General features: G+C 44.9%; 2 protein-coding genes across 12 annotated transcripts in view; one reads left to right on the plus strand and one right to left on the minus strand.

The window, feature by feature from the left end:
* ZYG11A (zyg-11 family member A, cell cycle regulator) overlaps nt 1-4,035 on the plus strand; it is a 75,324-nt gene extending 71,289 nt beyond the window's left edge. For 3 of the 6 annotated variants that reach the window (XM_077891784.1, XM_077891781.1, XM_077891783.1), the window contains 2 exons: nt 48-145; nt 2,326-4,034. In XM_077891784.1, the coding sequence (XP_077747910.1) occupies nt 48-145; nt 2,326-2,489 (262 nt within the window). In that variant the 3' untranslated portion in view covers nt 2,490-4,034. Of the gene's footprint in view, nt 1-47; nt 146-263; nt 442-2,325 lie in introns of those variants that run through there. The other 3 variants (XM_077891782.1, XM_077891785.1, XM_077891786.1) reach the window with 3 other exon arrangements.
* A 938-nt stretch (nt 4,036-4,973) lies between these two features.
* ECHDC2 (enoyl-CoA hydratase domain containing 2) lies at nt 4,974-24,972 on the minus strand. 6 transcript variants are annotated; one of them, XM_077891789.1, is made up of 10 exons: nt 24,758-24,972; nt 17,338-17,405; nt 17,168-17,255; nt 14,453-14,539; nt 13,589-13,678; nt 12,090-12,149; nt 11,696-11,883; nt 8,078-8,128; nt 6,469-6,516; nt 4,974-5,593 (listed from the first exon to the last, which is right to left on the minus strand). In XM_077891789.1, exons 1-10 carry the CDS (start codon nt 24,888-24,890, stop codon nt 5,516-5,518), a joined length of 891 nt encoding a protein of 296 aa, XP_077747915.1. In that variant the 5' UTR covers nt 24,891-24,972; the 3' UTR covers nt 4,974-5,515. The 6 variants fall into 6 exon arrangements, with proteins under 6 accessions (XP_077747915.1, XP_077747917.1, XP_077747913.1 ...); XM_077891791.1 differs by having other exon boundaries at nt 12,090-12,146; nt 24,758-24,970; XM_077891787.1 differs by having other exon boundaries at nt 13,589-13,681; nt 24,758-24,970.
* Nucleotides 24,973-25,195: the final 223 nt, after the last annotated feature.

Below are 25,195 nucleotides of genomic sequence, written 5' to 3' on the forward strand. Positions count from 1 at the left end.
CTCTGATGCTAGCCTGAGTTCTGAATTAACTTCTTTGTGCCTTTTAGATCCTTCAAGGCATTTTTCCCACTCCTTAGCAACTTCTCTCAACCAGCAGTTCAGCTCTGGGCACTATGGGCAATGTATCATGTCTGCAGTAAAAACCGTATGTATTCAAAATGGTAGTTTTTTAGTTATTTTTCTGTATAAAGACTAAGTTCAAATGGAATTTTGGAAATTTTTGTTCACCTGCATACTGAATTTAACTCTTTTATTTTTTAAAGGTTTTATTTATTTATTTTAGAGAGAGAGTGCGAGAGCGGGGAGAGACAGAGAGAGAGAGAATCTCAAGCAGACTCCCCATTGAGCATGGAGCCCAACTCAGGACTCAAAATCATGACCTTGAGATCACGACCTGAGCCAAAATCAAGAGTTGGACACTTAACCAACTGAGCTACCCAGGTGCCCCAGAATTTAAGTTTTTAAAAAAAGAAATTGGAAAAGGTTTTGATTTTAAAAATGCTACAGAATTGGGGGGATGGGCATTAAGGATGGCACTTAAAGTAACGAGCACTAAGTATTATATGTAATTGATGAATCACTGAATTCTGCCTCTGAAACTAATAATATGTATATGTTAAATTAAAACATTTTTTTAAATGCTACAGCCAAAGGTAGACACTTAAGTGGCTGAGCTACCCAGGCACCCCACAAAAACAAAGTTTAATTGAACTTTTTGATCTTTGCCAATCTCAGGTGAGAGTGATGGTCTCATTTGACATTTAAGTGTGGTTAACCATCTTATATGTAAGAGTTCTTTTCTTTTCCTTGGATTGTCTGTTGATATTCTTTATTCACTTCTTGTCTACTATTCGTTTGTCTTTCTCTTTTTAATTTGAAGGAACTCTTTGAGGCAAATATTTTTTTCCCAGTTTATCATCTTGACTTTGTTCATTGTGTTTAGTCAGCCTTTTGTTATATGGCCTCTGAATTTCAGGCCACAGTTACACTTTACAAAATTGATGAAAATTCTCAGCTATTTGAAAATATTATTCTTACCCTATACTTTTCTTATGGAATATCTATTAGAAATATCTTGTATCTTCTCTTACTTTATCCTTCACATCCTGTAGACTTAAAAAATAATAATTTCAGTGGCACCTGGGTGGCTCAGTTGGCTGAGTGTCCGACTTTTGATTCCTGCTCAGGTCATGATCTCAGGGTCGTGGGATCAAGCCCTACGTGGGGCTCTGTGCTGGGCATGGGCCTGCTTGTTTCCACATACTCCCTCCCACCAAATAGATTAATAAGTAAAATCTTTAAAGAATGTTTTTAAAAAGTAATTTCCATGTCTTTGTTTCTTTGTGCTACATTCTTAGTAATTGCAGTGTTTTTAAATCATTATATTTCTCTGTGCCTAATTGGCTTTTGGACTTATTAAGAGAATCCTTTTTAGACTGTGTTGTAGACATGTTCCTTCAGCAGCTTTGTATTTGCTTCTGTCAGGTGCTCTAGAGGTTTCTCTGGGTTGAATTAATTAATTTTTTTTGGATTGAATTAATTTTTATGTTAACTTCTCAGCTCAGGGGTTCCCAGAACATTTGGGTAGTATAAATTCAAATCCTATACCAACTCAGTACTGTGGTTATGAATTCTTGGGAAAGACTTCTCCAGCCCACTCCTGTATATCAACCTAGAGCCCAGACCAATCTTAAAGATGTTTCATTGTCTTATCCCTTCTGTATAGTCCTTTGAGGGATCAACTTTATGCACTGATACATATTTTATTATATATGTAGTGCTTCTAACTTTGTAAGTTAAAACCTAAATTCTTGGATTACTGAAACTGACAGTCATTTTCTAAAGCTCTCTTTTCTGCCCCTTTTCTGTCCTAGGTAAAGTTACATGAGCTTAGGTGCTCTCAGACTGCTGGACAAATGCTTTACTTTCTTTGTACATCACTATGCACTTAAAATGTTTTGTTACATTTTATCCAGCATCTGGTGTTTTCAGGTTATCTAGCTCAATATACTGCCTGAACTTGAAATGTGTATTATTTATAATATAAAAGAAGTTCTTATTCTTTTAGCTAGGCTTAGAGATTTTGAAGCATAAAGTTGTCTTGAAGTAAACATACAAAAATAATCATTTGTTATCATACTACACAAGTCAAGCATTATTTGAGTTTTAATATAATTCTTTTAAATTGACTAATTTTATCTGTTAATTCCTGTGTCAAGGGGCTTAAACCTTAGTACCCTTACTTCAAAAAGGTGAATGTGGTGACTTGGAAATATTTAAAATGTCAACTTGTCGGTCAGGTTTTTTTGTTTCATTTTCTTTCAGCCAGCAAATACTGCAAAATGTTAGTTGAAGAAGAAGGATTGCAGCTTTTGTGTGACATCCAGGAGCACAGTGAGGCAGACCCTCACGCACAGCAGATTGCAGCCTCTATTCTAGAGGACTTCAGAATGCATTTTATGAATTATCAGAGACCGCATCTGTGTTGAATGCCCTTCATAACCTCTGGGGCTTCAGACGTGCTCTCTGATCCTCAGTGTCAGGGCCTCTGCCTTGCCAGTTGTCACTGGAGTTTGTGAGTTGGCTGCCTCACTGGCTTTTTATTATTGATTTTCTATAGGCTACAAAAAGGTTGGATTTGAATGATAGCCATAATCCCAAGTAAAGTTGGAATCATTCTGGGAACACCCTTTCAACAGTTTTGAAAAGTCAAGCCTCGGACCGTGTGGGAAGACCTGTGAGCTTGTGTTGCAACAGCCCTGCCAGATCCTTTTCCTAACCCTGGACAGTTTCTTAACTCTGGGAGTTTGTCTCTGGGAGTTTGTCAGAGGAAGGAGGAAAGAAAAATGTGCAGGAAGATCTTGAGGTTTATGTTAACTTTTCATGTTTGAAAGAATATCTTGAGTTGTTATTCGTACTTACGTGAGGCTACTAGAAATGTACGTGAAAAAGTTCTGGGAAATACATGCTTATAAATATGTTGTTTAGAAGGCAGGATCTCCTTTGGAGGGGAGGAGAAAGAGGTTAAAAAGAATTTTTTAAAATAAACACCCAAGTATCTTCCACTTGTGGGGTACAGGGAAGAAAAATAACTTTTTTTTTTTTTTTTTTTTTTTTTTTAACCATTTGGGATATTCTGCCTTTGGCCTTTTTCTTCCACCTTTACACATTAGGCTGAGTGAACACATTCTGTGTAAGTAGGTATGGTGGTAAAAAACAGTAGGATTTAGGACTATGAGTAGAGTGTTTAGATGAAGATTATCTAGGAACTAAATATTGATCCTGTAAGGTTTTGATTTTAGTAGGATTATGACCAAGAGGAAGAAGAAGCTAGCAAAAAGACTTTGCTGTAGGTTTTAAGAATGCTCTTACTTGGGGCAGCCTGGGTGGCTCAGCGGTTTAGCGCTGCCTTCGGTCCGGGGCGTGATCCTGGAGTCCTGGGATCAAGTACCATGTCGGGCTCCCTGCATGGAGCCTGCTTCCCCCTATGCCTGTGTCTCTGCCTCTCTTTCTCTCTGTGTCTCTCATGAATAAATAAATAAAATCTTAAAAAGAAAAAAAAAAAGAATGCTCTTACTTAACATGGAGGCAAGAAAAATAGAGGCTTTTGAGAACCAGTTTCAACTGCAGTATAAACTACCAGAAGCTTCTGTTTGTGTCCTGTGGGACAGAGTATGAATTCCTTCCTTGTTACTGACAGCTAACAAAATGTGTTTCACCATTCATCTGCTTAAGTTTTCCAAAGAACAAAAGTAAATTCCTTTTTGGTTAGTAGCATATTTTCATATTAGATATTTGTACTTTTATCTGGCCAGACTCTTAACTAGAGTACTATATAACATCTTTTGGAATCAAATGAGGCTTATCCTTACTCTGAATCATATTCCAAATGATTGTTCATCAGTGTCCCACTGAATAAGGGGAAATTGTAAACTGTTTCGTTCTTTTTTTTTTTTTTTTTAAGATTTTATCTATTTATTCATGAGAGACACACACATGCACACACACACACACACACACACACACACACAGAGAGAGAGAGAGAGAAGCAGAGACACAGGCAGAGGGAGAAGCAGGCTCCATGCAGGGAGCCCGATGCGGGACTCAATCCTGGGTCTCCAGGATCAGGCCCTGGGCTGAAGGCGGTGCTAAACCGCTGAGCCACCCGGGCTGCCCAACTGTTTCTATAGTTCTGAAACTGCACTGTATTTTCTGTTATTCACTTTTCTGCATAATTCCAAAGGGTGTCTTCATTTCCTGACCTGGATGCTAGTACTTGATAGATAAGTTGTATTCTCCCCATTTAACAGATGAGAAAAAGGAAGTTCAACACGGTGGTTACTTTCTAGAGTGTTACAGCTAATGCATAGTTCCAGCTAATATGGTTGGTTCTGATTTTATGACCTAGGCTCTTCTGTGTTACTCTTCTTTCCAGGAAAGGAGCATAGCCTTGGGCACACCTGCATTTAGCAGCAAATCAACAATGTTACTGGTATATATCAGTGCCCTTGTCTTAGTGTCTCTAGGCCAAGCCTAGGCTTGGGAAACTCAAATGAATTAAAGAATAATCATAAGGCCACAGCTTAAGATGCAGCCTTCTCTTTTCCTACGTTGGTATAGGAGGAAGGCTAGCTAGTGTGCATATGTGTTTATCAGCCCCCATTATTTATAAGTGTGTCATCCTCTTACTCACCTTCACTCTTGCTGTTCCCCTCAGCCTTCCTCTCCTTGCATAAATGCTGACTGAACCTTCAGGCTTCACTCCAGTGTTACCTGCCCATTTCCTGACCCTCTATTCTCTCCCTCAGACTTAACTGCTCCCTTCTCAGTGCTCCTGAAGGTTATGTGCCACAGCCATCAAAGATTGCCTGCCATCCTATATACTTCACAAAAGATTTCCACAGTGATAATTCCATTTGGTTCTCAGAAGAACACTGTACATTAAAAATAACTCACTTATTGAACATGAGGCATAGGCTTTTTCTTTCTTTTAATACAACAGTTTCATTTTGCAGATGAGAAAGCTGAGGCACACAGAGAGGAACTCTCTGGCAGAGAGTTGGGATCTGCAGTGTGATTCCAGATGCCTAGTCAACCACTGCCAGGCTTTCTGTATTTATTGTACAGAGGAAGAAACTGGAGGGTTCTTAACAACATTTTGCCATCTCTGGTGAGCACCAGATAACTAAGAGGCAAAGATCAAGCCTGAGAGCCAACAATACAAAGGCCCAGAGTGGTCTGTTTTAATCCGTAGTTTACCATTCGAGCAGGGAGAGACATTCTCCAAAGCCAACTTGACCCTAGTGATTATCTAGCCAGGATGAGGAATTATGAAGGTAGCTGTAGATGGCATGTACCTTAGTATCAAACACCATGCCAGTGGTTTTATATCTGTCCTTGTCCTTATGAGGAAACTAAAGCTTAGGTGAAACGATGAGACCAGTCACCCCACAAATTTTCCTTCTGGATCCTGCACTGGAACGCAGGCATCTCCCATACTTATATTAAATGGGAATCACTTGCCAACAAATCTGGGGGGCCGCTTCTCCCTGAAGGCTGCCATGCCCTCTAGCCGGTCCTGGGTGGGGATATTCTGAAACAACAACACAAGAGTATTAATTTGGGGGATAGCTGCAAGGCCAGAGGTCAGTAAAGACTTGCTCAAGCTTGTTCACTCCACGACAAGGTCAGAATCCAAATCTTTCCATTATCTCTGGACTCTGGTGATGGACTAGGCAAACGTATGGGCCTCAGTGGCTTCCTGGTCTCCTGAGGAAGAGGCCACCTCTCTAGCATCTGCCTATCACATTAGCCTCTTAGCACACTGCTTATATGCCTCCAGAGAGCTGATAATCTGCAGCAATCTGATAATGCAGCTGCTTAGTTGAGAAAAACAATTAAGTTTTGCAATAAGAAATCTGGCTTTGAGTCCTGGTGTGTAGTTCACACTAGGTTTTCCAAGGCCCAGGACTCCTTGTTTAGGAGTATTATGAATATTTGTTAACCTGGAAATTAGTATTTTTGACTCAACTAGGAGTCCAGGGCTACATAAGTCAGCTCCAGATCAACACTATCCTCATCCCCCCACCGCCCATTGAACACACAGAACCTGCAGCTATAACCAAGGCCTTGACATCCCAGCTCCAGCCTGGCCTCTATAGCAGCCACTTGTACAGAGATAGTAGAAGCAGTTCTTTGTCAAGTACCTACCTGTGTGCTCTGTGATTCTGTGTGTACCAAGTGGGACAGGATGTACCACTATTAGATGGCTGGAAACCCTCCCAGAGAGAAGCAGTATGGTTTCCTTAAGACCACCCCAAGCTAATTGGGAGAGGGAGAGTGGTCCAGAGTCTAACTCTTCGGGTTGGGAGGAACCTACCAAATTGGTCATGTATTACACAAGGCTCCCCACCTCTGGCCTGGCCTTGCTTGCAAGTGTGTGTAGACTGGCAGCAGTCATATACATACCTGGGCATAGCATATCCCTTCAATGGCCATCCCTGATGCAATGTCCACCTGTGAGAAAGAAGTGGTGCCTGGATCAGCCTGATTAGCCACCTCCATCTGTACTGGGTGCCAGCCCACCCTACTGCCTAGATCATTCCCTACTGTTCCATAGATTACTCCAGCAAGATATTACTGAGGCTTACTATATACAAGTCCATGCAGAGATGATTAGCATAAGGAATTTCCTATCTGGAGAGGGAACACCATTCTAATGGTGATAAAACAATACTAGACAAAGGTGGGGGGGAGCTTTGAGAACAGTAGATAGGATCACACTTGGCCTGGAGAGCTGAGGCTATCTTATAGCCAGTGTTCCTTTCTTCCCATCTGGCTGCCTCTCCATGCCTCCTGTCACTCCTGGTAAGTGAACTTCATTCAGGCTTTCCATTGCCCTGAGGAATAAGGTCCTCAGATTTTATGGCTGAGCCTCTGGTAACTTTCCAGCCTCTACTGTCCAGTGTTTACTGTCACTTATAAGCACTATTGTAAGAGAAGTACCATGTGTGTTCAAATTCATTTACTTTTTACAGCAAGGGTTATAGCTAAGAAAGGCAGAGATAGTAAAGGTCACAACATGGACCTTAGTCCATGGTAATCCTTAGTTTCCCTAAAACTGGGACACAGAGCAAGTCTTTGAACCCAGGCAGGCTAGCACCAGAGCCTGTGCCTCTATCTCTGTGCTGTGCAGTCTTCACTCACCCCTCACTCCCACTCAGTCAAATTGCTTAGTTATACAGCTCTGTGCTCTTGTTCATACTTTTCTTTTTCTGAAACCCTCAACCTTCCCAAGGCCCAACTCTACAAATCATTATCTAACCCAGCACTACCCATTAGTAGTAGCCACTAGCCACATCGACAGCATAGCTCTCACCCCTCCAGGATGTCTGCTTCATACCCCCCTTTTTTTTCTTTAAACAATCTCTATACCTAACGTGGGGCTTAAACTCGTAACCCCAAATTAAGAGTTGCATGCTCTAGTGACTGAGCTAGCCAGGCACCCCTGCTTGGTATCTTTAATCTTGTATCAGTGATTGTGTCTGTATCTGTCCTCTCTCCCACCTTGGGGATAGTAACCATATTTTACTTCTCTCTGTGTACCAGTTATCAGCTCAGGTCTAGATTCAGTATGTAATAGATAGGTTGATGAGGAAATTGATGTCTTAGGTTGGATTAGCTGCAACCAAGGCACCACCTTGAGCCCTATCCTTTGGCCACTTTACCACCAGCACAAACCAAGAATATGGACTGGGAGACACACAGAGCTGCATTCTTATTATTCACTTGCTTTGTGAGCCTAGACAAGTCATTTATTCTTTCTGAACCTCAATTACCTTCTCTCTAAGGAAGAGAGATGAAGATAAAATGTAATTCAGAATGTCACCTGATCTAACTTTACATTTCATGGATGGGTGAACTAAGGCACAGAGAGGTCAGACTCAATGTCTGTTAGAAGAGTCCAGTTCTGAATTCTTTCCAGCTGTGCTTTCAATCTGCATTGGCGTAAAAGCACTGTCTCCCACCCACCTCACTGACTTGAGTGGACCTAAGTTCTGACCCAGAACCTGCTCACCTCCATTCCTCTGTCAATGGCTACTTTGCCCAGCCGCACAGCAATGGGTGCCTAGGGAAAATAAAAAAGACTTGGTTGAGGGGATTAGTGCTGATAGTTGGTGGAGGAAGGGGGTTTGGAATAAAGAGAGGGACACAGCTTCATGGTAAGGGAAGACTCATGGACAGGGAGACTGGTCTGGATCAAGTTCCAGCTATTGTACTCACTGTTACATTTCCTTAGTGCTAGTACCTACTACTCAATTGATATTCTTTTCTATAATGAAGAAAGCCTGACTGATCCCTGTCCCTCTCAATTCTGACAGTATGCGGTTCTTGTCATTTAATCCATCCCAATAAATAGGTAGATAGTAAAATGCTAGTAATGCCCACTATTGCTGATTCAGAAAATAGGTATTTGCATACATTATTGATAGAGTAAATTGGTACAGTGCTTCTGAAGGCAACTTGGCAAGAACTGGCAAATGTTCTTAGATGGATGAACATACTCTGATGTTGCGATTCCATGTAGGAATTTACCTTACAGATATACCTCTAGAAATACATGAAGATGTTGAGTTATGCACTCTAGCTATTTATAGTAGCAAAAAGCAACATAAATGTTCATTATTAGAGTATTGGTTAAGTAATGATGGCGTATCTGTACCGAGTTATTTAAAAGAATGAGCTCTAAGTTTGTGCTGAAGTGGGAAGTCTTCCAAAATACTGGGTGAAAAAAAAATAAAGTGCATATTAATATGTATATCATTATGTCATTTGTGTAGATGTTGACATAACATGCCTTTGGGGAGAAGGGTCAGGAGAATGGAGAACCTCACTTTTTGTTTTATACTTTTCCATACTGTTAAATTTCTTTACTGTGCATATTTTAATTCCATGTTTTTAAAATGTCTCTTAGAACTGGATTACCCTCTAAAAGTGTTTTTCCTGTCCCCCAAACCATCAAAAGGAATTCAGAGTTATTTAGATATGTGGGTATATGTGCATAATATAATGAAAATTTCAGGAAGATTGTGTAAGTTGTTAATATTGGTGATCTCAAAAAATAAAAATAAAAAACAACCAGGCATGGTCTCTGGGGAGAGGGACTGGGGACTTGAGAACTGTTTTGGTGATCACCTCTCTTGGTTTGCTAGTGACTGAGTTAATCAGGATGTGGGACTTTTCACTTTTAACTGGAATAGCCTTACGTAGACAAGGTTACCTACTTTTGATTTTTACCTTATGCCCTTATTCTGTTCTATTTGTTTTGTTTGTCATGAATATGCATTATTATTTAGGTAACTACCCTAATAAACTGATTTCTCACCAAAGAAAAGTAAAAACTATATAGATGTATGTGTATGTGTTGAAAACACATTTTTTTTCCTGAATGTGTGGCTTATATATATCATATGACTCCCTAGTCTTGGCGGCTTATCCACTAGAGCCCAGCCATTTACCATACCATCCCCAGCACTTGCCCCATCCAGGAACCTCTCATTCTCGGTACCTCATAATTTAGCTAGAAATCCAAGATTGGGATTAGTGAATGTAGAACTAGGTTTTGGTCAGATGGTGTATTGGTATATAAAGCTACTCTTAAGTACTGATATACTAGTAATTATATTCATAGAATACCATTGACCATTGTTTCAGTATATTCAAAAATCTGAAATCTGAATCCTCTTGCATTCAGTTTATGCAAAAAGAAACCCTACAGTTGACAGGTCTTTGCTAGATAGCACCCCTTGTGGAAGTGCAGTCAGCTACACACTACCTTGAGTCAGAGTTTTGTGTTGGTTCAGAGACTTTTTGCTCAGGTGTAATAGAAACCTGGCAGCATTAAAATGGTCTAGGTAACAGCATAAGATTCTATTTGTATGTGATGAAGAGAAAAGAAAGAAAAGAAAAACACCAAACAAATGCTTTCTTTTAGACTATACTCAACTATTTTTAAAATTTATAGGATTATTTAAATTTAAGGGAGACAAGATTTTTTCTGAAATAAAATACTTATTTTTGTGATTAATTCAAATGCCTCTGTTAATATTAAAATAATATATAGTTAACAGTTTTATAAACAAAATCTTTGTTTTGTAACCTTTGTCAATTTTTGTGTTGGAAATGCATTTGATATTTGGTTTGAGTTTCAAAAATTTTATATATGTTCTGCACTCTTTAGAATACCAGTTTTTATATTGTATTTTGTATTATGCAAAATAAAACCCCAAATACCAGTATTATCTTTCTTTCTGGTATTGCAATCACTTTTTATGATCTTTATTGAGCAAGTTATTTATCTTTCTGGGTTTGTGATATCACAAATACAATAAGGATAATCAACTCAACTGGATTGTACTAGTAACTGAGAAACTTGTAAAGTACCTAGGATTGTTTCTGATGGATAGAAAGTGCTCCATATGGGCTAAGTCAGTATTTATTATAAATTATAAAACCTAGGGCAGCCCAGATGGCTCAGCGGTTTGGCACTGCCTTCGGCCCAGGGCGTGATCCTGGAGACCCTAGATCGAGTCCCACATCAGGCTCCCTGCATGGAGCCTGCTTCTCCCTCTGCCTGTGTCTCTGCCTCTCTCTCACTGTGTCTCTCATGAATAAATAAATAAAATATTTTAAAAAGTAAAAAAAAAATTATAAAACCTAGCTCCATTTCAAGCTGCTTTCATATGGAAACTTGAGACCTTCCTCTCGGTCCTCTTAGAGTAGTGAGAGGCTCTCAGGTCCTTGGAGACCACATCAGCCACATCCTGGCCTGTCCTGCTGAAGGCTCTGGACTTGGCATCTGGTAGGATTACACCTAGGCTGGGTCCTAGCACATGTCTTACATGATGTATTTCAGGAAATTCTCCACCATGTTGTATGCTTGGAAAGATAAGTTCTTTATCTGCTTTAGAATCTTCTTTTTTTAGTTTTGGGGACATTTTATTGCCATATTATCCAATGTTGGCAGTAGGTACATGTCGCTATTAGCATCTGAAATGGGGAAGTGTAACTGAGAAACTAAATATATTTATTTTAAAGATTTTATTTATTTATTCATGAGAGACAGAGAGAGAGAGGCAGAGGGAGAAGCAGGCTCCACGCAGGGAGCCCGATGCGGGACTCGATCCTGGGACCCCAGGATCAGGCCCTTGGCCGAAGGCAGCGCCAAACCACTGAACCACCCGGGCTGCCCAAAACTAAATTTATTTTTAAGTAATCTCTACACTAGTGTGAACTTAACTCTCAACCCTGAGATCAAGAGTTGTGTGCTTTACTGAGTCAGTCGTGTTTTTGAAAAACTAAATTTTTTTTTTTTTAATTTTTATTTATTTATGATAGTCACACAGAGAAAGAGAGAGGCAGAGACACAGGCAGAGGGAGAAGCAGGCTCCATGCACCGGGAGCCCGACGTGGGATTCGATCCGGGGTCTCCAGGATCGCGCCCTGGGCCAAAGGCAGGCGCTAAACCGCTGCGCCACCCAGGGATCCCCTGAAAAACTAAATTTTTAATAGAAGTCTGGATAAGTGGATCTTATGTGGCCCCATGGGACAATACCCCCAGCCTCCCCACAGGTGTGCTCCCCCCCACCTGTCCCATGGCACAGGACCTCCCTCCTGTGCTGGGCTGCAACCACACCTGGGGCAGGATCTCCTGGGCCAGTTCGCGTGCCCGATGGTAGGCAGCATTGCCGTCCTCATTTTGCGAAACAGTGTGGTTCACCAGCCCCAGGGCTTGGGCTTGTGCACCATTCAGTCTTCGGCCTGTGAAGATGAGCTCCTTTGCCAGGGCCACCCCTATGCATCGAGGCAGCCTTTGAGTCCCTCCTGCCAGGATGAAGCAGGGGTAGTAAATCCATTTGGGAAGTGGGAGCCCAGAGAAGCCCAGTTTGGGAGTAAACTGAGACTTCTCAGAGGAGCAGATCCTGAGTTAGGATGGAAAGGCAGAGCACAAAGCAAAAGAGGAAAGCAGGGAAGTAACCTGGATAGAGTGGGACTAAGTAGAGAAGGATGGGTACTGTGGGTATAGTTACCTGCTCCTGGGAGGAGCCCTCGGGTGGTCTCGATCAGCCCCATGACAGCTGAGGAAGCTGCTTAAACAGAACAAAGTGAAGCACCCCACTATCCTGCAATGCCATTCCCCAGAGGGAAGAGACACCTGCCTCTAAGCTTTGCTCACCCCTCCAGCCAACCACTTCCCTCGTGAGCTGGTCACAGCAGACCTCTCAAGACTCTGCCCTGGGAAGAGCCCTAGTGTGGAAGTCAGGAGGCTCAGGCCCTCACCCTGCTTCTTTCAGGGGTGGAGGTATGCATCCAGGCTCATCTCACCCTTTCTGAGCCTCATTCATAGATGAAAAGAAATACAGTTATCCCTCTTCTGCCTTCATCAGAGAGCTTCTAAGGATCAAGTGAGGTAATAGTGCTTGTAACGAGGAAGGAGTCCTTAGAAGTTGCCCAATGTCTATTTGTGTGTTAATGGATTCTCTGTCTCATGGACCCTTAGCTCTGGCCTGACCTCGAGCATCAATGACTCCTGCTCCTACCACAGTTATACCTCCCAGCTTCCATCAGTCTGAAATTTCCCTATGTTCCAGTTCACATCTCCTTCCGAGTTCTATTTCCTCTATGACGCTTTCCTGGAGTGTCCCGCCCCACAGACTTCTCCTGAATTCCCTCATAGACATCTGAACCATACAGTATGACAGCAGTGAATGGCCATTACTCTTGCTTATAAAGGGTTTTGTATTCACACTCTGCCATCTACCAAAACCCTGCAAGTTAGTTGACCTAAACATGGGGCTCATGAGAAGCACAGTTGTAGCTTGACCTATTATGATGCCTTCTCTTTGATACATACGCATCATGTAGAAACAAGCTACCTCTATGCCCAGAGGTACACATTTCTAAATGTTCTACCTGGAGTGGCAGGAGAAAGCTGTGAAGGGGAGAGAAGAGAGTAGCACCAGATAGCACTTGGACTTTTTCTAACTGCCTCCAAGAAGGGCACAGCTAACCATCAAGTCAGTAAGGCTAAAGGAGATCAATTATCTTTATCTCCTCCCTCCACTCTTCAAAACTCAACTGCTCTGAACAAGTAATGCAAACCTTGGTGGTGGTGCCATTAAACTAGAGGGCAGTGTTCCTGCTCAGGCATGTTTGTGAGTAGCTGGGCTGGTGACAAACTGCCACTGTAACTCTCTTTGTGCAAAACATGACAAACAGAACTGGAAACTTCAACAACTGATCTTTGTCCTCAGTCTCCCCTCTCTGTTCTCTTTTTTGTCCTCTAGCAAGTTGCTCTGGAGTTGGTAGAAACATTCCTGAGGTGAGGGAGGCTGGTTCTGAGGTGACAGTACTACAGTTGTGGCTGGGCCAGGAGGCGAACAGCTTATGCCCAAATTCTCTCTGTATCCCTTTAGTTTTGTGGCTGGTTTGGAAAACCCAGAGTAGTGGCTAACCTTGCAGAGTCCCCACTCTACTCTGTTTTACTTACACTTCTCACCTTCATCCCACCTTTCTTTCTGACCAGTACCTGCTACTCGGAGGTCACAGGCCAAGGCAAGTTCCAGGCCGCCACCCAAGGCAAACCCATCCATAGCTGCAATAGTGGGCGCAGGAAAGGCTGCTGTAGAGATGAAGAAAGACTTAGCCTGCGAGGTCCTGGCAGGACTCAAGGCTGGGGAGGGGATGGCCCGCTCGTTGGGACAGAGGACCTCACTGGCTCTAGGTTTGGAACCAGCCAGGTTACTGTAGAAGACGGTTTTCCTATTGGGGAAAAGCTGGGGAATCAGCTGGGGTACTGGAGTGGGAAGATGGGCTAGATGATCCCCACTCAGGCCCACTTTCCTGCTGGCCTCCTGGACCAGCCTTCCTGCTCTTCCTCTAAGTTCTGTGTGTCAAGCCCCACGCTGGATGTTAGGAATAGACATGGGGAAGGCAGAGCTATCAACAGGCAATGATGACCCGAGGTGATAAGTGCTCTGAAAAAGGTTAGAGAATAGGTCAGGGAACGCTTCCTGGGAAGGATGAGTAAAAAGTTCAAGTGGATGAGGAGGGAAATTGTCAAAGCCTTTTGAAAGCATGCTTGGTGAAATCTGACTCCTATGGAGTAGCTGGACTTGAACCCTGAGGGTAGAGGGGTGAGGGATCAGAACTAGCAGGACACAAAGACTGAGGGCCAGAGCTCCCTCTGGGAGAAATGCCCTCTGAGTCTCCTGATCACCTGTCTCCTTGTCGAATTCCTTGTGCCCATTCCCCCTGGGAGAGTCATCTGTCTTTCCAACAGAGCTTACAACAGAAACTGTCCTTTCTTTATAGGAGAGAATGGCAGGTGAGGTAGGGCTGGGATCAGCAGGGCCCCTGAATGCCCTCCTCCAACCCACTCCAAGACCCTCACCAATCTCATTCATCAGGCCTCGGAGCCGCTGGACAAAGATCCCCACTTCTGCCTCACTCATCTGTTCTCGCTCCTTCAGGTCTGCACCTGCAGATGGTGAGGGGTTTGTGACAGCCTTTGAGAAATAACCCATTACTGAATCCCAGGCTGTTGAAGGATCCAGCAAAGGAGACTTGAAGAGAAGCAGCCAGAGAGGAAGGCAAAAACATCAAGAAAACATGGTCAAGGAAGCCAAGGAGGAAAGGGATTGGGAGTGGGTCAAAAGAACAGGTGCAAGATCAACAAAAAGACAAGGTGAACATCATCAGACTTAAAAAAACTTTTGTGCATCAAAGGACACTATCGAGAGTGAAAAGGCAATCCACAGAATGGAAGAAAATACTAGCAAATCACATGTCTGATAAGGTAGTAATATCTAGGATACATAAAGAACTCCTAGAACCCAACAAAAGTCACGGGGCACCTGGGTGGCTCGGTGGTTGAGCATCTGCCTTTGGCTCAGATCTTGATCCCGGGGTCCTGGAATCGAGTCCTGCATCAGGCTCCTCATGGGGAACCTGCTTCTCCCTCTGCCTATGTCTCTGCCTCTCTCTTTGTGTCCCTCATGAATAAATAAAATCTTTATAAAAATCACAAAGGACAAGGGACTTGAATAGACATTTCTGCAAAGGAGATATATACAGATGGCCAATAAGCACAAGAAACGATGCTCAACAACATCAATCATCAGGGAAATGCCAATCAAACCCATAATGAGAAACTAACTTCACACCATTTAGGTTGGTTATTACAAACAACAGAAGCAGAAAACAAGGGCTGGCATGGATGTGGAGAACTCTGGGACACTGCTGGTAGGAATGTGAAATGATGCAGCTACTATGGAAAACACTTTGGTGGGTCCTCAAAAAGTTATACATTGAATTACTATATGATCCAGCAATCCACTGCTAAAAGAATTAAAGAGACTTACATGCTGGTGTTCATAGCAGCATTATTCACAATAGTCAATAGGCACAGATGACCCAGTGCCCATCAAGAGAGATAAACAAAATGAGGTGTATATATAATGGAATATGATTCAGCCATAAAAAGGAATGAAGTTGTGCCATGCTACATTATGGATGAGCCTTGAGGACATTATGCTAAGTAAAAGGAGCCGGACACAAAAGGACAAATGCACGATTGCACTTGTATGAGGTACCTAGCACAGGCAAACTCAGAGCGAGAAAGTACAACAGAGATTATCAGGGGCTGGTGGTGGGAGGAGGGATGAGGAGGGATTGCTTAATGGGTATACAATTTGTTTAGGATGATGAAAAATTTCTGGAACTGGACAGTGGTGATAGTTGCACAGCCTTGTGAATGTACTGGCACTTAATTTTATACTTAAAAATGGTTAAAATGTAAACTCTGTGTGATGTATATATTTACCACAGTTTTAAATGTATAAAATAACTTTTAAAATGTATCATTTCTTTCCAGTTTTATTGAGAAATAGGTGACTTAAAAAAATAAAAAGAGAAATAGGTGACATATTATTTTTTAACAGGAGGGGTCAGTGTAGTCCAAGGAAGCTGAGACAAGAGTCAGGTAAGATGAGAACTGAGAAGCAAGGGCAGGATAGAGTGGCACGGAGGTAGGTGGGCAAGGACCTTGGTGAGAGAAGTGACCACGGTGGAGTCATCTAAGGCCAGATGGCAGAGGGCTGACACAAGAGGGGGTGGTGGTGAATATATTCTCTTCAAGTCTGAGACTAGGAAGTCAGAGCTGAGAGTCCTTGCAAGTCTTTGAGTAGTTCCAACCCCTCAACGAAAGATGGAGAAACTGAGGCCCAGAGAGGAGTAAGGGCTATCCCAGAATTCCAGAGCAAGTCAAGGACAGACCCAGACCTACAGCAGTCACCCCCACTCCCCTGTGCGTAGCTGGGATAGTGGGGCTAAAGGCAACCTTGAAAGAGGATGCCAGACAGAGCCAAAGGAAGAAGCCAGGGTGGAGTGAGGGCCTCATCCAGGGCAGCTGGGTCAGGCAGACTGGTCCTGCTAGGCAAGACCCCAAACTGGGCACTGGGATCCCTACTGCTCAGACCTAGGGACTCAGCCACATCCCCTTGAAAGTCCCTGAAAATCATACTCTTCCTATCCTAGACGTCCATGGCCTCTTCCGACTTCCCCACTGCCCATTGCTGTCCCTCCCCCAGTCATGCCAGAGTTGCGTTCTTAGCTTAGCCCAGCGCATCTCTCACTCACTCACTTCTTGTGGTGGGGATGGGATGTTTCTTGTCTTTGACACAGAAGCTCATGGTGCTTGTCCTGTTTTGAGGACCAAATCCTCTGGGGGCGGTGGAGGGCTATGGTGACAGGGACTTAGCTCTTGTGGGTGGGCAAAGGGGCACAGAGTCCCATCTTGGCCACAGAGCTTGTGAATGTCACTGGACTCCGTTTCCTCAATTCCTCAATGAAGGGTCAGAACAGAGCATGGTGTAGCAGAAAGAATATGGATTTGGGGGTCAGAGGGGCCAAGTTAAAAATCAAATTCTGTTCTACCTCTTACTAGCTGTCTAACACCAGGCAAGAAATTTTACCTCTGAGTATTTGACCTCACTTCTGTGAAATGGGAATAATAAGTCCTATGCTAAAGCTGATCTAAGCCCCTACCCCCTATAGACTGGTGGGAACCCTGCTGAGCCCTGGGCTTGGGGCCGGGGAGGAAACCCACCTGCACAGAACACACCCTTCACTCCACTTCTGAATAGCAGAACACGCACTTGCTGGTCCTCCCGCAGCTGGGCCAGAGCTTCCAGCAGCTGCAGAGGAGACCTTGTCAGACACCTCCCAGCCCAGCCCCAGCCCAGCCACCCCCCCACCCTGGCACCTGCCCTTTCTCACCTGGTTGACCAAGACGTTCCCCAGGGCATTGCAGGCACTTGGTCTATTCATCAGAATCTCAGCGATTCCTGCAGGTGACAGGGCAGCCTTGGGTGAGCCAGCTGGTCTGCTCACTCCTGGGCTGGGATCTGGAGGCAGCAGCCTGGATTTTGGGCAACCTCTACTACCCTTCATGAGCAGCGTGACTTGGGGCACGTCACACACGTCCAAGCTTTAGTTTCTTTGACTATAAAGTGGAGAGAATAAACCCTCGTTCTTTCTGCCTCACCAAAGAAGTGGAAGGGCTTGTAAAGCCCATGGATCAGTCTTTCTCCTGTACCCTTTGTGAGCAAATAATCTATCAACCCAGAAGTGTGTCCTTTTGCTCTCTCTTCCTCACCCATGAAATTTACTCAGTCTCGTCAACCAATTCAACTTCTTAAGTAGATCTCAGATCTCTCAGCTCATATCCCTCCTTGCAGCCAGTAACCTGGTCTGGGTTCATTCCTCTAACTGGCCCTCTTGCCTTTGGTCTTGCTCCTCCCCCCTCCCCATGCATTCCCTTATTTGGGTCAGAATCCTCTTTCTAACCCAAATCCAACCAAGTCCCTCCCTTTCCCTTTTCACCAAAATTAGGTCAAATTCCTTAATACCACCCAAAGGATGCCTCCCTTCCCTAATCTGGCCATTGCTTTCCACTCTAGCCTCAACTCACCCACAATCTGGGTCAATTGTAGGGAAGAGAGACCAACTCCGGGCAAGGGCTCAAATACTCTTACACCTTCTTGGCTGTTTTCCCTCCTGTGTTTACCAGTCCTTTAGCCTTCAAAGGTCTCTTACTATTTTATCCCAGGATTCTTAGCCTTGTCAGTGGAACAAGCAGTATTTATTAAGATAGCACAGACATGGAGAAAAGACAATGAAAGTTTTGGGGCTCTCAAGGAACAGAGTTTCTAGCCAGGAGTTAGAGAACCGTGGTTCAGGACAGAAAACTAACATTCAGACTAGGTCGGCTTCCTTAGCCTCCCCAGAAACCTTCAAAAAGTTCTTCGAGCCCAGCAGGCCTGGAGGTCCCACAGAACTCAGATGTCCCCAAGGTCTTCAGCTCTAGTGCTCCAGGAAAGAAAATACTGCAACTCTGGGGAAAGGAAACTCTGGTAGATACAGAAAAGCCACATCAGAGTCTAGAGGTCCAAGGTCTTTGTGGCAGACTCTAGAATGGGCCCAATCTTCATATCCTCAGTAATCTCCTTCCCTGGAGTTTGGACAGAGCCTATGAATTGCTTCTAACCAACAGAATACAGCTAAGGTCATAAAATGTCGCTTCCAAGATGAAGGTTCAGTTATACGGCAGAGGTAATGAGATGTTAGTTCTGTGATTAGGTTGTAATATATATAAGACTGTCTTGCTAGGGCACACTAGACAAACTAGTGGGCCTACAGAGAGGGTCATGTGGCAAGGAGCTATACGCAGCTCCGAGGAGTGAAGAATGGCCCCCCAGGCCAGGAGGAAGAAAACAGGACTTCAGACCTACGACCACACATGGTGAGTTCTAGCAACAGGAGCTTAGGAATAGATCTCTCCCCAGGCAAGCCTATGATGAGACCATATTCCTCACCAACTCCTGGATTGCAGCTTAGTAAAATCCTGAAACAGAGAACCCAGCTAAAATGGGCTTGGACTTCTGACCTACAGAAGCTACAAGATAATAAACATGTATTATTTTAAGCAATAAAGTGTGTGGTAATTTGTTATGTGGCAATAGAAAACCAACACAGTCATGTTGTCCTGAGATTGATAGAAACTTTACTCTCTCCTCTTCACTTTCCTGTTCTGTCCCCTTTTTTTCTGATTGACTGTCTACTGTATTTCATCTGTATCCCTCTCCATCTTTATCTCCTTCTCAAGGATACAAATAGGGTGCTTGGCTTGAGTCACAGCTTGGACAAATACTAGCTCTACTGGCCTTGGGCAAGTTGCTTTACCCTTCTGACCTTCAATGTTCTGATCTATAAATAGATATAACAAAAAGATTTTTCTGAAGATTAAAAGAGATAATGTCTTGGGACACCTGGTTGGCTTAGTTGGTAGAGCACGAAACTCTTGATCTTGGGATTGTAAGTTCAAACCCCACTTTGGGTGTAGAGAGTACTTAAAAATAAAATCTAAAAAAAAAAAAAAAGAGAGAGAGAGAGAGAGAGAGAGGGAGAGAGATAATGGCCATAAGTGCTTAGCCAGAGTTTATGGGTATAGTGAGCAGGAAAAAGGCACAGATGCTAGAGAAAATTATACGATTCAATAGATGGAATGAACTCCAAGCTGGGAGCTGTGAGGAGCCAGACAGGGTGTCTTTGGCTTTCATTTATTTTGTATTACCACATGTCAGATCCTGCAGAAATGGTGAAGACTCAGCCATAGTCCCTAAATTTTTAGTTGAGCCCTGATTATGAGAACACTACCCTTGCTGGATGTCTGCAGTAGGGATAGGTCTGTACCACACTGTCTCCACTCTTCCAAACCCACCATGCTACTGGCTGATAATTTCTTTAGCAGCTGACCTTGGGTCACTTCTATCTGGATGGCCTAGATTACAGGCTAGGTAATGCAGGTGGGAGTTGTAGGGGCCAAGGACAGGCTGCCCCAAGACTGGCATGAAGACTATTTGAGTTAAAAAGCAACCAAACTCAGCAGACTCAGGAAAAGCTCTTTACCTCCCCACACAAACACTTAAAAGGAATTTGGATAGACAATCTGATCCAGGAAGAGCGCTATCACCATAGATAACTACATTGTACTATGAACTAGGTATGGCAAGACTGAGAGGAACCTAGCAAGGCCTGTTTGGTTTATTTTTGTTGTTGTTGTTGTTGTTGTTTTTGTTTTTTAAGATTTATTTATTTGAGAGACAGAGTAGGGGGGAGGGTCAGGGGGAGAGTGAGAGAAAGTCTTAAGCAAACTCCTGGCTGAATGTTGAGCCCAACCTCTCAACCCTGAGATCATAACCTGAGTAGAAACCAACACTTAGATGCTTAAGTACTGTGCCATCCAGGTGTCACATGGCCTGTTTGATCAAAGTCCTCTATGTCCCATTGTTTCTGGTGGCCCAGCAAACATTTGTTTACCAAATATTTACTCCTTTTCATCTTCCTGTGAATTATATTCCTTCCCTTTGAAGTCCCAGGCCCCTAGTCTCTTCTCCTTAGCCCAGAATGACATATATATATATATATATAATTTTGCCTGTTTGGGGAATTTCCATATCTATGTGAATTCCCTATACATACAAAATTAAATTTGATTTTATCCCGTTAATCCATCTCATGTTAGTTTGATTCTTAGTCCAGCTAGAAAGACTTTGAAGGGGACAGAAAATTCTGTTCCCCAATGGAGTCCATAGAAAGCACTGTAAGGGGCACCTGGGTAGTTCAGTCACTTAAGCGTATGATTCTTGGTTTTGGCTCAGTTCATGATCTCAGAGTCCTGGGATCCAGCTCCCACATTGAGCTCCCTGCTCAGCGGGGAACCTACTTGGCTTCCTTCCCCTCTCCCTCTTCCTCTGCCCTCTGATATCCTCTATTCCTCCCCTTAGTCATGCTTTCTCTCAGTCTCTCCCAAATAAATTTTTTTTTTTTAAAAAAAGAAAGCACTGTAAGCTATTAGAGACCAACTGGTTTTACAACCTCTTATGATACAGAAGGGGAAATTGAGGCCCAGAAAACTAGAGATTGTGCCTAAGTTAACAGCCGGACCCAGCTAGCAATCCTCACTTTCAAAGAGCTAACAACCTATGAAGCAGACACATCCAGATATGGGGAAAGTAAAGGGATGACAGGAGGGGGAGGGGTGTATAATTCCAGAAGGACTTATACAGGCAGAGAGGAAAGAGAACCCAAATGAGCAAAACATAGGTGGGACAGTTTAAAATGAATCCCTGGCTAGAAGAGGTAAGATGGAAAGGTGAGGTTGTGGTTTTCGAGGATAACAGGTAAAATGTGACAATGCTGGGGTGCCATCAGCTCAAGTGGAAGCAGAATCTGTGGCTTTTTTTTTTTTTTTTTTAAGATTTTATTTGTTTATTCATGAGAGACACAGGCAGAGACATAGGCAGAGTTCAGGCTCCCTGCCGGGAGCCCGATGGGGGACTTGATCCAAGGACCCCAGAATTACCACCTGAGCTGAAGGCAGATGCTCAACCACTGAGCCACCCAGGTGCCCAGAACCTGTGGCTTCTAACATGAACATCAAATGACCCTAAATGGTCACTTTGGGGTTGAGGGGTGTTCTCCTTTGTGAGTCTCTTCCTCTTGCCTCCTCCACCTTTTCTCTGTAGTTTGTTTCCTCAGTGACTTTATCCTGCCTTCTATATGCTCTCTGGCAAGGGCAGAGTCCTAACTTGCTGACCTTTGTTTTTTTCTGGATAAAACATTCTGTTATTTGGAAGTAAGCCCTAATTTGTGTGTGTTTTTTTTTTTAATTGAAGTACAATCTGTGTTTTGAGTCAGTGATTGCTTAATAGTTGAGAACACAGGTTTTGAAATCAGACCTGGTTCAAACAGTTTAACCTATGCAGTTCCTTAGTCTGTAAAGTAGGGAGAATAATTATAACAATCTCAAGGCAAGTGCTGTTGAGTTTGGCAGTGAACTAAGCATGAGAGAAAGACACAGGAATCCCAAGTGGCTGGAGAAAGCCCCTCCTGTTCGCGTGGGGGATGCATAGTAGGGAACAGTATACAACAGCAGAGAGCAAGGAACCAGACTTATATGGCAAAGTAGCTCTCCAAAACTTCGTATCAACCCGGGAAGGAAGGAAGAAATATGAGATGTGTAGTACAATGCCATCTATGTACACTAAAAGTGTGTAAATTAAAACACAAACTATGTTACATCAAACATAGGGAGAGGGGTTTAGCTAAGAAAACGGCTTCACCCTAATGGTAACATGCATTGGACTGAGGCATGAGTAACGCCATTGAACCTACTTTGAAGTCCCCTCTCACCAGGGGGAAAACAACACAACACAATGGGTGCATTAAAAAATGTGGGACGCCTGGGTGGCTCAGCGGTTGAGTATCTGCCTTTGGCTCAGGGCATGATCCAACAGCCCCGGGATGAGTACCATATCGGGCTTCCTGCATGGAGCCTGCCTCTCTCTCTGTGTCTCTCATGAATAAATAAATAAAACCTTAAAAGAGAGAGAGAGAGAGAGAATGTTCTCTGCCGATCAATTTGGGAGGAGAAGGCATGCTGAGGGCAAAGCACAAGCTGACACCTTGCAACTTCCCACCCCCACAGGTGGAATCTGTGTGACATCCCTGGGGCACTCGCAGCTGCCCTAGAACAAAGGAAAGGGAAAAGCAAGTCCTGCAAGACTTAAGTCTTCATCAGTTTGCAACTGTCTCAATGATTTACAGGAAAAAAATAAGCCCTCTCCAGAAACCTATAGACTCAATGTCCGGGAGCCCTAACGTTATCTGCCCCTCCAAAGGCTAGAAAATCTTAGATATCACTCCTCATAACCGCAGAGCAGCTCTTTCTGTCCATGGGTCCTGTCCCTGTGCTTTATAATAAAACCACCTTTTGGCACCGAGTTAGTATTGATGCCAGGGCTAGCTGAGGACAAGGCGCGAGCCTGGGGCAGCACACTGACAAGTCCTTGAAACAGGCAAAGGGACACTCCTCTACAGACTCCAGGGCCTCAATGTTCATACTGTTCATACTTTGCTAAAGGCAAAAGGCAGGGATCCCTGGGTGGCGCAGCGGTTTGGCGCCTGCCTTTGGCCCAGGGCGCGATCCTGGAGACCTGGGATCGAATCCCACATCGGGCTTCTGGTGCATGGAGCCTGCTTCTCCCTCTGCCTCTCTCTCTTTCTCTCTCTGTGACTATCATAAATAAATAAACATTAAAAAAAAATAATAAATAAATAAAGGCAAAAGGCAATCTTAGCCCGACCCCCAGGGGCCTGTAAGCCTACTTTAACTTATATGTTTTTTATATAAATTCCTTTAGAAATTTCCTTTAGGGGATCCCTGGGTGGCTCAGCGGTTTAGCGCCTGCCTTCAGCCCAGGGCGTGATCCTGGAGTCCCGGAATCGAGTCCCACATCAGGCTCCCTGCATGGAGCCTGCTTCTCCCTCTGCCTGTGTCTCTGCCTCTTTCTGTGTGTCTCTCATGAATAAATAAATAAAATCTTTAAAAAAATAGAAATTTCCTTTATCTCTAACCCCCCAGACACATGTTGACCATCATCCCCCAAGCACATGGCCCACGAATACACATCTAAAGGGTCTCATGAAGAAAATAAATAAATAAACAAACAAATAAATAAATAAAGGGTCTCACGACTCAGGTTTTATCAGATGGTAATAAGTGACCTTTTCCCAACAATTAGCTCCCTCAAGGTACTGGAAACCTTGCTTCCAAAATTCCTTAAGAGTACAGCTATCCTCAAACCCCTCCCAACTCCCAGGTATATAGTCAGCCACCTTGATGGGATGAGCACTGGGTGTTATGCTGTATGTTGGCAACTTGAACTCCAATAAAAAGAAATTAAAAAAAAAAAGGTTAAATATATATATATATATATATATATATATATATATATATATATATATATATATACAATCAGCCACCCCTCACAGGCCGGGGCGGCAGCTCTTCCCAGGACCCAGGGGTCCTGTCCCTGTGTTTTAAGAAAACCACCACTTTGCACCAAAGACGTCTCAAGAGTTCCTTCTTGGTGGTGGGCAGCGGACCTCACTTATGTCCCAAAACTTAATCGGTAACAAGAATTCTTTCTCGGCCTTAGGGTGCAAACCACACCACCGGGGAGCAGCGTGAACTTTGTCCATGGATTCCGAAGCTCGCGGCGTCGGCCCGAGGGCAGGGCCAGCGCGCGGGGAGTCGCGCGGCTGCTGCGGCCGCCGCTAGGTTGTCCTCGCCGCGCTGCTGGGCGCTGCAGGGCGCTGCTGGGCGCTGCTGGGCGCTGCTGGGCCGGCCTGGCCAGCGCCGCGGGCTCCTGCGCCTGGACCCGGAACCCAGCCGGGACTCCGGCCGGGCCAGGAGGGACGCCGGGCCCCGTGCAGTTCCTGGGGTGGAAGCGGTGGTGCTGGCGGTGCCGGTGCCGAGTCGCAGCCCCGAGCGACGCCCCCTCCCCTCCTCCCCGGCCCCGGGCGACGGCAGGGCCTGGCGTCCACTTGGGTTCCCGCTCACTTGGGGTCGGCGCGGCTGGTAGGGCGGCCACCCACCTCCGCGCCTGGAGCCCGGCCTGGGAAGGGATCGAGTCCCCCAGCGCAGCGAGCGGCCCCGCCTTCCCTTCAACGACCCGTCCTCCGGCGCCTGGTGGGCGCGCGGGCCGTGACTCCCACCCCCGCCGCGGCGCCCGCAGCGCGGCTCGGACCCGGGCGGCCGCCTCCGGGGCGCTCCCCGCGACAGCGCGCTTACCGTGGTCGGCGCCCGCCAGGGCGCGCACTTGGATCTCGGGGGGCCCAGCCGGCCCGTGGGAGGCGCAGCTGCGCGCCCGCAGGGCCTTCCAGGGCCGTGCAAGGCGCCGGGCGTTGGTCAGGGCGCGCAGCATCGGGGCGCAGGCTGGGCAGGTGCCGGGGCCCCCCGCCGTCCCTCCTGTCCCGCGGAAAGCTCGCGGCTGGGCCCCAGGGTTTCGCAACTGCGCCACCTCCCGGCCGAGCGCGCACAGGGACGCTTGGAGCCCGGGCTAGCCGACCTTGCGGCCTGGGACCGGGGTGGCAGCAGTGTTTTAATCACCAAAGCGGGGGTAATGATAGTGACCACGGTCAGAGATAAGGGGGGAGGCTAAAGTAGCGAGAACACGTTTCACTCAGCAATGTCCTGCTGCGAATGGGAAATGTCCGGTGCGAGCTGACC

This window comes from Canis aureus, chromosome 3 (genome assembly GCF_053574225.1).
Source record: "Canis aureus isolate CA01 chromosome 3, VMU_Caureus_v.1.0, whole genome shotgun sequence".
NCBI lineage: Eukaryota > Metazoa > Chordata > Mammalia > Carnivora > Canidae > Canis > Canis aureus.

Excerpts from the sequence above, each read along its gene's own strand:
- ECHDC2 (XM_077891787.1), bottom strand. The coding sequence starts at position 24,890 with ATGCTGCGCGCCCTGACCAACGCCCGGCGCCTTGCACGGCCCTGGAAG. Across the intron at positions 17,256-17,337 it reads GGAACGTCTTGGTCAACCAG|CTGCTGGAAGCTCTGGCCCA; the intron begins GTGAGAAAGGGC and ends TCTCCTCTGCAG. Across the intron at positions 12,150-13,588 it reads CTGTGACCTCCGAGTAGCAG|CAGCTTCCTCAGCTGTCATG; the intron begins GTACTGGTCAGA and ends GTTCTGTTTAAG.